We start from the raw sequence: 10,500 nt of genomic DNA on the forward strand, positions 1-10,500 counted from the left end.
CTTGTTGAGTGCCAGGCCCTGTGGACACAGAAAAGGCCTGGGCTCCTGCCTTCCAGGGGCACACAGTCTAGTGGGGGCAGGCAGACATGTAAATGAAGAGCTAGGCTGGAACGTGACGCTGGCTAGAATAGAGTGCAGGGAAGGTGCAGGGAACCCGGGGGAGGGCCAGCTCTGCAAGGGCCTCACCAGGGAAGGGTTATTCATACTCAGTCTTGGCGTTCAAATAAGAGCGGCAGGGAGGGTGCTATCGAGCAAAACAGAATCACTTAATTGCAGGTTGCTTTGTGTTTTTCTCCAACTGTTTTTCGTGTGCTTGTCTTGCCTTCCCGGTGAGGTTAATCAGCTCGAGCGCGGGGACAGGCGGGCACGCTCTGTTCTCCCGAGCCTCACAGCAGTGCCGGACAAACACCATGTGCTCAGAAAAGGCTTGTTGACTTGCAGCAGATAAACATCCACGCTCGTCTGATTTAACTGCCTGAAGGGAGCCCCCCGACTCCGCATCACCACCTCTCAAAAGGCACCCACACCTAACGCACGGCACGAGCGCCCCGTCTGGCTGGCTCCCTCCTGCCATCGGGGTGAGACCTCACCGGCAGACACTTGTTCAGCTGCCCCAGATCCTTTATTGAGGCCTCTTGTTTGACCCAAATACATTAACAAAAGATGCTGAGATTCAGCCCCAATTGCAGGGCCCTCCCTTCCTCTTGGCCAAGAATATAGGATTTGAGAAAGTGGGGGAAGCACAGGTGGGGGGAACAGAGGAGAGAGGGGGGCCCAGAGATATAAGAGGAAAATCACAAGGAAGAGTTTAGGGAGTAATGGAAGGAACATAATAGATACAGGACATTGTGGGACAGGACACAGAAGTCAGATGAGATCGCTGGGCTGTTGTGTAGGGAAAAGTAGCTCCTCTCCTCACCAGGTGAGGGGGACCAGGGTCTCAGCACACAGCATATAGGCCCCAGGGGCCCTATAGCAGAAAATGACCTAGTATCCCTGGAGGACTTTAGGGAAGGCGGGAGGGAGCCTGAGGAGAGCAGATGGGGCATGGAGATGGTTGCCATAGCAACTAGTCGTCGTCGTCATCGTCATCGTCATCATCATCATCATCGTCGTCGTCATCATCATCCTCTGTGTTGATCTCGCCCTCCAGCACATCCTCTAGCCAGTCCTCCAGCTCCTCAGCGGAAGGCAGGTCCTCCTCATCATCCATCTCCATCCATATGCTGTCCGCCTAGGACACAGCACAGACAGGACTGAGCTAAGCCCAACTTAGTGCTCTGGACTTGTCCTCCCACTCGATGGGCTCGGCACATCCTTCCCTGAGTCCCCTGTCCCCTCCCTTCATGTCAGGGGCCAGGGGAGAAGGTCTAGGTTAGAACAGTGACCGTAGGAGTAGAAAGAATGGCTGGATGGGCAAATAGGTTTTCTCCCTGCAGTCTTTCTGCCATGCTGTTGTCATGCTGAGCTCCTAAAACAGACCTCTCTATCCTGCCCTTTGATGCAGAACCACTGCATGGCCTAAAGAGTAAAATCAGAAACTTCAGCATTCAAGGCTTTTTACAACCTGCTTTTCCAGCACCATCCTCAGAGACCTCTAGACTCTCAAGCCACAAAAAATGACTTGCCTTTTCCTGATCCTAATATTCATTTTCCAACTTTTGACCTTTTGTGCTAACTTTTCCATTCATTTGGAAGTGATTTCTCATAATTTTCACTTGTAGAACTCCTCCACATTGTGCAATCTCCACTTTGAATGCCACACTCCTTTTAAACCCTTCTCTGCCTGACCAGTGTGGCTCAGTGGTTGAGCATCAACCTAGGAACCAGAAGGTCACAAGTTCAATTCCTGGTCAGGGCACACGCCCTGATTGTGGACTCAGTCCCCAGTGTGGGGTGTGCAGGAGGCAGCCGATCAATGATTCTCTCTCATCATTAATGTTTCTACTTCCCTCTCCTTTCCTCTCTGAAATTAAAATATAAAAAATAAACGTGTTTTTATTTTCTCAAGCAAAAATCACTTTGATTTTTTTTTTTGCCTTCCTAGCATTTTATTTGTATATTATAGAGTTTATCAGACCTGTCCTGGTAGTGAATGGAATACCTGCCTCCCTCGTTAAACTGAGAATTATATGAAAGCAAAGACTGGCCTATTAAGTTCATCTCAACAAACATTATCAAAGCACCTGTCATATTCGAATGAGATTTCTGCCCTCAAAAAGCTCAAAGTCTCCTGGAAGGGACACGTATGGTACATAAATAGTCACACGGAAGTCATGTTTTCAGTGCCAATGGGCTCTGAGAGCGCTAAGGAAGAAATGATTCCAAGTGAGAGATCTGGGAAGACTTCACGGAGAAGAGGATGTCTGAACTGGGCCTTAAAGGATGAGCAGCCGATTCTGACAGGTGGAGACGGCCGTGTTCGGGGTTAGGGTGAGGCTGGGCATGTCTGCTTCTTCTGGGAAGACTCGGCTCCTCCTTAGCAGAGCAGAGGAGAGTCAGCTATTCTGGGAAGCAGAGTTGAGGGTCAACCAGGGGTGAATGACGGAAACTTACATCAGTAACATTGACGACTCCTATTTGTGGGGCTGACAGGTCGATGTCAAACGTCTTCTCCCAGTACGGAACCAGCTGTGGAGAGACCACATGGGGCAGCTTAAGGGGGTCGAGGGCACATGAGTCCAGGAGGGTGTGAGGTCAGCACAGGGATAAAGAGCACCAGGAGCCCAGGAGAGCAGGAGGGGCCCAGCTGCAGGGCCTGAGGGCATAGGTAGAGCTAAGCAGTTAAAGCAGCGGTTCTCAACCTGTGGGTCGCGACCCCTTTGGTGGCTGAACGACCCTTTCACAGGGGTCACCTAAGACCATCCTGCATATCATATATTTACATGACGATTCATAACAGTAGCAGCATTACAGTGATGAAGAAGCAACGAAAATAATTTTATGGTTGGGTCACCACATGAGGAACTGTATTTAAAGGGCCGGAAGGTTGAAAACCACTGAGTTAAAGGGAAGAAATCCGAAGGGAAAGTATCAGGAGGACCAGCCAGGCATCTGGACTCCTCCCTGTTTTGGTCCTGGGTCTGCCACTGGGTGACCCTGTGACGCTGGGCAAGTCACTTCCCCGCCCTCCGTTTCCACATCCCTAACTGAGGTAGTCACGCCTGGTAACTGCCCCTTTCCTCACATTCCTGTTTGTTCATTCAGTTAGTTTTCCACAGTGAATGCTGGGTGGTGGGGATTAGGCTGGGAACAAAGCTGCCCCCTGAAACAGGGAACCTGTGTGCTTCGATTCTATGATTGTGCACATCCACGTGCAGGGTGCATGTGTCCATCTGCTCCCCAAATTCTCCTTTTCTCTAGAAGGAGCCAACCTCTGCCCAGCTTCTGCTCTGGGAGCCATGTGGGTGATGTCCCATGTGGTTCACTTCCCATCCCGCTCCCCTCTCAGGCTCTCTCCATGCCCACAGTGCCCTTGAGCATGCAGCAGGCATCATCTCCCAGGGCCTCCCGCTAAGAGCTGGGATAGGAACCCAGAAACAAGCTCCCTTCAGAACGTGCCATAGTCCAGGCCCTAACAGGACAGCAGGCCCGAGCCGTGCCTCTTACCAGGGGAAAGTCATCAGGGTCAATCCAGATGATGCTAAGATCAGGGTTTTCGGTGTTGTCTTGGGCCACAGCCTTGAGCGTCTCTAAGAACTCATAGCCGTCTTGGAGGGAACAAAGAGAGAAGCATGAGGTGGGTGGAGAGAAAAGGGACAAGCAGAAGACAGAACCCGGATCTCTCCTCACCTCCCGCAGCTCCACATGTCTAGCCCAGGCCACCTGCACTCTCCCAGGAATGCCTCCCAAACACCCCTTCTCTCCCTTTCACCAGTCCCCCCAGTTCATCCAGTCTTCCTCCCTCACCGGGATCAGCTTCCTCCGCAAAGGCCACAATGTGGATTCCATCCATGTCGTCCTCCTGCGGCGGGGGAAGGAGGGGGCCTTAGCTGTACTCCCCGAAGTCGGAGAGCCCCGAACAGACCCTACCTCTTCCCTGAACCTGAATTTTACGGAAACTCAGCTTCTGGATTAGGTGACTTCTTATGGTGGTAATCCTTTTCCAAGTGCCACCTCCCTTCAGCTCTAGGCCCCATACCTCCTCTGGCAACCCTTCAGCCCCAGAACTATGGCTCTACCTTGTCATCTTTTTTTGTTTTCTTAATATATTTTTATTGATTTCAGAGAGGAAGGGAGAAGGGAGAGAGAGATAGAAACATATTGATGAGAATCATTGACCGGCTGCCTTCTGCATGCCCCCTACTGGGGAATGAGCCCGCATCCTTGGCATGTGCCCTTGACCGGAATTGAACCCGGGACCCTTCAGTCCACAGGCTGACGCTCCATCCCCTGAGCCAAACCAGCTAGGGTACCTTGTCATCTTCATCAACTTACAGGTGACACGTTCTTCAGAACAAAAACCCCCAACCTTTGCTGGCGCATTGTCTTTCCTACAAGTGAGGCATGAGGACGTTTCTAGGGCTTGACTCTGCACCCACCTATGCTCCCCCAGGGCCTGGCCCTGTCTCGGGGTACTCACCCAGGTCTCATACATGCTCTCAGGCTTCAGCTTCCTCAGGGTCGATCTAGAACAGACAGAGGACACCCCCCCAGAGAGCCCCCTTAGCAGAGGCTGCCTGTGGGCCTTGCCTAGAGCACGGGCAGCTTGTAGCCCAGAACAAAGACGCCTGGCAAAGTCTAAGCTCCGGGCACCAGGCTCAGATCATGGCATGGTTTAAACAGGTGGGAGGATGGAGGGTGGGCAAGGGGGCTGCAAGAGAGCCTTTTGGTAGGAAGGTAAGAACTAGGCATCTGAGTATTCATTTCATTCATTCATTCATTCACTCATTCATTCAATAAATTTGGGTGTCTGAGATGTTCTGAGCCCTGTGCTAGGTGCTGTGTAGACAGAGTTAAAGCAAACACACGTCTGCCCTGATAAAGGGGACCATGATCTAGAGGGAGAGAGTGAGTGTGGTTTACACGGATGAAAGGGTGTTTCCAGCTGTGCAGTTCTATGAAAGAAGGGAGCCAGGTGTGAGTGTAGGGCAGGCTTTCTCACTATGGACATCTGGGGCCGGGTAACTCTTCGTTGTGGGGTCTGTTCTGTGCACTGCAGGATGGTTAGCAACATCCCTGGCCTCTACCCACTAAATACCAGCAGCATTGCTCCCAGCCAAACACTCTCTCCAGACTCTGCCAAATATCCCCTGGAGAGCAAAATCCTCGCCCTACCTCGCCAGTCCCTCCACCCTGCTGAGTGCGACTGGTGCAGGGTGATGTATGAGGAAGAGCCCAGGCCAGATCTGGGTTGGAATTCAGTTCTGACACTTGTTGCCTGTGGAACCTCTGTACTTGAGGGTGTTAAAAGGATTAAATAGGAGAATACAGGTAGAAAGCACCTCTCTGTTCCGGGCAGACCACAGGCACTCCACACGCATCACAACCCACAGTACACATTCATGGAGAACCTTCTACGCGTGAGGGCTCAGGGCTGGTTAGGGTGCAAAAGATTGTGGAGAAGAGTCAGCGTATCTTGAGCACTGGCATCCAGCGGTGAATTACCGCAGGTGAGAGACGCCTCCTGGTTGTCTGAGATTCCCCCGCCCAAGTCTCAGGCAGGTGCTCTCGCCTGCTCAGGGCTCTGCCCCTGCCCTACCTCCTGTGCTCCTCCACGAAGCTGACAATCTCCTCTTTGCTGTTGGGCTTGTCTGGGATTGTCACAGGCTCGTCCATGAAGGCTTCATAGAAGTCAACCTCGTTCATCTTCAGGGTCAGCTTCTTTGCCACCTTTGGGGGTGGGGGCGGAGCAGGGGATGCAGGGTTATGGTGAGCAGCAGTATGACGGGGGAGCAGGGAAGAGGAAGGGAGTCAGACTGCCATTGTGACATTGGACAAGTGTCTTCACTTCTCTGGGCTTTGATTGGTGGACGTGAGAGGACTGGGATAGATCATCTAAAATCTTTGGGGTGGGGGAGCCCCGAGGTAGAGGTGGGAGTGTGGTGTGCAGGGAGGGAATAGGCCCCCGTAGATTCTGGGAGAGGGATTGGAGGGCTGCTGAGGAGGACGAGGGAGACCCACTATGTTCTGGGGTGGAGTACCTTGCTGTCGAAGGTGGCGAAGAAGGGGATGTAGGGATGGAACTCCTCTGCGGCGTCCTCAAAAGCCTTGTAATCTGGAGGGGGACGCAGAGTCAGTCTCTGGGAGAGCAGGCTGTGCAAGGAGCCCTCTCCCGTCTGTCTCCCTAGTTTTGAGACCCACCCTCTCTAACCCTCTGAGAGTGAGTAAAGCATGTGATGGGGGAGGTGGAAGGCTGGAGGTGCCCCTCTGGGAACCACCAGAGTGCAGGAGATCAGGGCAGGTGATGGAGCTGACTGGCGAGGAGTTAGGAGATAGAGGGGCCGTGCAGTGGGTTAAGTGTGGGGGAGGGGGGAGTCCAGGGAGGAGAGCCGTGGAGTCGGGGGGTTACCCACGCTCTGAGTCCTTGCTCTTGAAGTAGCCGATGAGTTTGTTGTCATCCTCGATGTTCTCAAATGCCTGCAGCTCTCGTTCACCCTCAATGAATTCCACAGGGTCCTCTAGGACCTGGAACAGCAGGGACATGGAAGGAAGAGAGTGAGTTTCCGTCCTCACTGGTGAGAGAGGAATGAGGATGAGGAGAAGAGGGCTGGGGACAGGAGGAAGGTGCTCACTGGTGTGTGTGTGTGTGTGTGTGTGTGTGTGTGTACATATATGGTTGGGTTTGGTTAAGGATAGGCACAAAGTCTTAAAGCAAGGACATTAGGTCCAGGGTCATGAATCCTCACATCAAGCAGAAACTCCACCAGGGTGTCAGCAGAGAGTTCGCCGTCATATTCAATGACTTCATCTCCCTTGAACACATAGATACTGTCCTCTTCGGTTAGTCCTAGGGCGTGGGCCAGAGAAGAGCATGACCCCAGCCTTCCCGCAGACCCCAGAGTCCTAATTCAGGGCCAGAGCCTGTTCTATAGCCCACGGGACCCCGCCACGTCCCCTCCCCTTCCCCAGCCTTGCTCACCTCCTCTGCCCCTTAGCCCTGCACTCCTGGGGTCTATGCCCTGGTTCAAGGGGCTCTCCAGGGAGAAGCTGAGATCAGGTGGGGGTGTTAGGGGAGGATGTAGAAAGATTTCTCTTTCTCTGTTTGTCATACTAGAGAGAGATATTCATGTGACCTCCCCTGAGGACTCCAGTGGCCAGTTGCCAGTTCAGTCCTTTAACCTCTGCTGTTACTGACTGGAAGACTTAATCACTGACTACCCCACCCCCATGCATGCCTGATGGCCAGTCTCAGGCCTGTGTTGCCCCCTGGTGGCCGGTGTTGTAACACCTATCCAGGGCTCTGGAGGGGGAGGGGTGGGAAGAGGCGTTTACTGAGGCCTCTGCAGCCCCACTTGAGTTCCCTGACTCCCCTTTCCCCCAGCACCCGGTCCTGTGGTTTAGTTCTCTGAAAAACATATGAAGAAGGCCGTGTCCACCTCTTTCTGGGACTTGAGCATCGGCCTCTATAAGGAATAAAGGAGGCCAGGACCCTTGGCCAGGACCCTTGGCCAGGACCCTTCTAATGTCAGTATTTTCTCCATTCAGAATAGCAGGGTGGAGTTCCTAGCCCGTACCAGGGCTGTCCGTCCAGTCTCCAGGCCACCTGCCCCTCCCTGCGCTCCCACCCGCCCTTACCTAGTTTCTTGGCCACAGCTGTGTCCTTCTCAGAGTCCACCATCCCGAAGCCAACACCCTTGTCTTCTAGGACTTGGGCTGCTAACTGCAGGGAGGGTGAGGTGAGTCAGCCCCTGGAGTTCATAGTAACCCCTATTCCCCACCGCATGCTTCCAAGTGGCCGTTTGGGGTGCAGGCAGTCGAAGGGTTGACCTTGACGCTGTGTAAGGACCCAGAAAGCCCGCACCTTTCCTACAGCCCCACCCTTACGTTCCCCTGCTCCGTAAATGCCTGACCATCTACTGCTCGCTTGCAATAAGCTTATTTTTTTAAAAAATATATTTTTATTGATTTCAGAGAGGAAGGGAGAGGGAAAGAGAGAGAGAAACATCAATGATGAGAAAGAATTATTGATTGGCTGCCTCTTGCACGTCCCCTATTGAGGATGGAGCCCGCAACCTGGGCATGTGCCCTTGACTGGAATCGAACCTGGGGCCCTTCAGTCCACCGGCCGATGCTGTACCCACTGAGCCAAACCAGCTAGGGCTGCCATGAGCTTATTACGTTGAACTTCGAAGCGCTAAGCGCGATACGCCTGCTGCCTCAGGAATGCGGAGGAATCTGGCTTTAAGAGACTGAGGCCCTTCCCTCGCTCAGGGTTGAGCTCACGCATCCATCCTCACCAAAGGCCATGCCCAAGGGGGGGTGGCAACATCCCTGGGGTTCTCACGAGTGACCCGCGATGGGGAGCATTTTGGGGAGCAGCAGGAGGGTAGTGGGGTGGGGTGGGCTGGCCACATTGCTGATGAGTGGGGAACGCCTGAAAGTAGAGATCACTGGACCAGCACTTGTCACCCTCAGAGGGAGAACGCCAGAGCCGGAGCAGGCACGGCTGGGCGCCCCTCATCCAGGTGAACGTTCCCCTTCACTCTCACTCCCCAGGTCGCCGCCCCTCAGCCTGCCGGCTAGACTCTCAGCCTGGTGCGCTCTGCCTTGGGTGTGGCTTTCGGCTCAACCCCACCTCACACAGCCTCCTGGAGTCCCAGGGGGACAAGAAGGGTGGCAGCTGGCAGGTGGATGGCCACGGATGCTGAGCCCTCAGGATAAAAATACTCAGCTCATTACTCAGATGGCAGGTTCCAGCCTGGCAGGGGCACACAGACGTGAGAGCCCGCGGTCCTGGTATCTCGCCCTGAAATACTCCAAGCCAGCCGTGGGCAAACTACGGCCCGCAGGCCGGATCCGGCCCGTTTGAAATGAATAAAACTAAAAAAAAAAAAATAGACCGTACCCTTTTATGTAATGATGTTTACTTTGAATTTATATTAGTTCACACAAACACTCCATCCATGCTTTTGTTCTGGCCCTCCGGTCCAGTTTAAGAACCCATTGTGGCCCTCGAGTCAAAAAGTTTGCCCACCCCTGCTCCAAGCCCTGGCCTGTCTGTCCAGCCAGGAGAGAGAGGGGGCTGCTGAGGCCGGGACGAGGAGCGCTCACATGCCGGCCCCGGGAGGGATGTGCGGCTGCATTGCCCGGCATCTCCAGGCGCAGGCGTTTTCCTGTAGAAGAGCCCCTCTCCCCTGAGCCCGCGGTCAGCTTGGGGGTGCGGAGAGCCTTCCCACAAAGAGAAGCTGGGGGAGGCACTCTGAAGCCTCTTCCAGCCACAAGAATTTTCCCACCAGAATAGCCTGCTTGATCCCATAGGGCAGCTGGGGAGCAAGGGAGCGGAGGCAGAGCGGGGGACTGAGGCATGTGGAGGCCTGCTGGGCTCTGGGACACCGTTAGCCATGAAGTAAATGACTTGCAAGATGTTAGTAACAGTGACATTTATACTCAGTTTAGCCCTCTTCGGGGTGCTGCTCCTAAAGTGCACAGAGGGGCACGTCCCCCCTTCCCCTGGAGGACCTCCCTTCTCCTTTTTTGCCCCCCTTCTGAGGACACCCCCGTCCTAGCCAAACCTGGTACTACCAGCCTCTATAGCGTGGAGGAGACATTCCTCGCAGTCCCCCTCCCCTCCCCTCCTCACCCCACCCCTAGACTCCAGTGGTCCTTTTGGGTCCCCAAGTCTCTCTCTCTCCTTCGGCTGAGGCCACATGCCCCTTGGGTCCTATTGGTCAAGACGGGGTCCTGCCACACTGTCAGCCTCAAAGGCCTGCGTGGGGTGGTAGGATGGGGGTCGGGGTGGGGGGTCTGCACACAGGGGCTGGGCCTGCGGCCCCCGGCACTCACCTCCAGGATCAGCTCCTCCATCTCGAACTGTCTCTGGGAGGCCTTGTCGTCCTCCGGGGGCTCGTGGTAGAGCAGCGCGAGCACCTCGTACTTCTTGAACACATTCTTGTAGTTCTTTGCGTTGACATTGACCACGCGGTCCACGCCATCGTACTCGGGGAAGTCCAGCCCATCCTGCCCCCGCACCCCTGACTCGGGGGTCCCTAGCACCAGCAGCAGCAGCAGCAGCGCCAGCCGCAGGCCCGGCGCAGCTCTGGCCCCCATCCTGACGGCGGCGCGCATGGAGGTAGTGAGATCTCAGGGCGACTCTGCTGGTCCAGAAGAGGTTCGCTGGGGAGGGAGGGGCCCTGGGTCCTGACTCCTGAGCTGGGGGCTCACAGTGAGGGTGGGTGGGGAAGGGCCTAGGGCAGCGGGCAGAGGACACTGCTGGGTGCTGGAGACACTGTCTGCAGAGCCAAGAGGAACAGGGTCAGGAGGAGGACTGGGAGCAGGGGGCGGGGAGGGAACCCGAGCTGCCCCTGAGATTGGCACCCCTCCGCCCCACCTGGTCCTGTC

General features: G+C 54.8%; 1 protein-coding gene across 1 annotated transcript; it reads right to left on the reverse strand.

Annotated features, from left to right (window-relative positions):
* Positions 1-605: 605 nt before the first annotated feature.
* CASQ1 (calsequestrin 1) lies at positions 606-10,227 on the reverse strand (the record flags this gene model as incomplete). The annotated part of the gene is made up of 11 exons (XM_081113030.1): positions 606-1,234; positions 2,557-2,631; positions 3,610-3,710; positions 3,910-3,964; positions 4,583-4,628; positions 5,702-5,832; positions 6,144-6,217; positions 6,516-6,627; positions 6,849-6,949; positions 7,738-7,822; positions 9,946-10,227. The coding sequence occupies 11 exons, from the start codon at positions 10,225-10,227 to the stop codon at positions 1,070-1,072; spliced, it is 1,227 nt and encodes a 408-aa protein (XP_080969156.1). The 3' UTR covers positions 606-1,069.
* Between the last annotated feature and the right edge of the window lie 273 nt (positions 10,228-10,500).

This window comes from Myotis nattereri (assembly GCF_964212035.1).
Source record: "Myotis nattereri genome assembly, chromosome: 18".
Taxonomy (NCBI): Eukaryota; Metazoa; Chordata; class Mammalia; order Chiroptera; family Vespertilionidae; genus Myotis; species Myotis nattereri.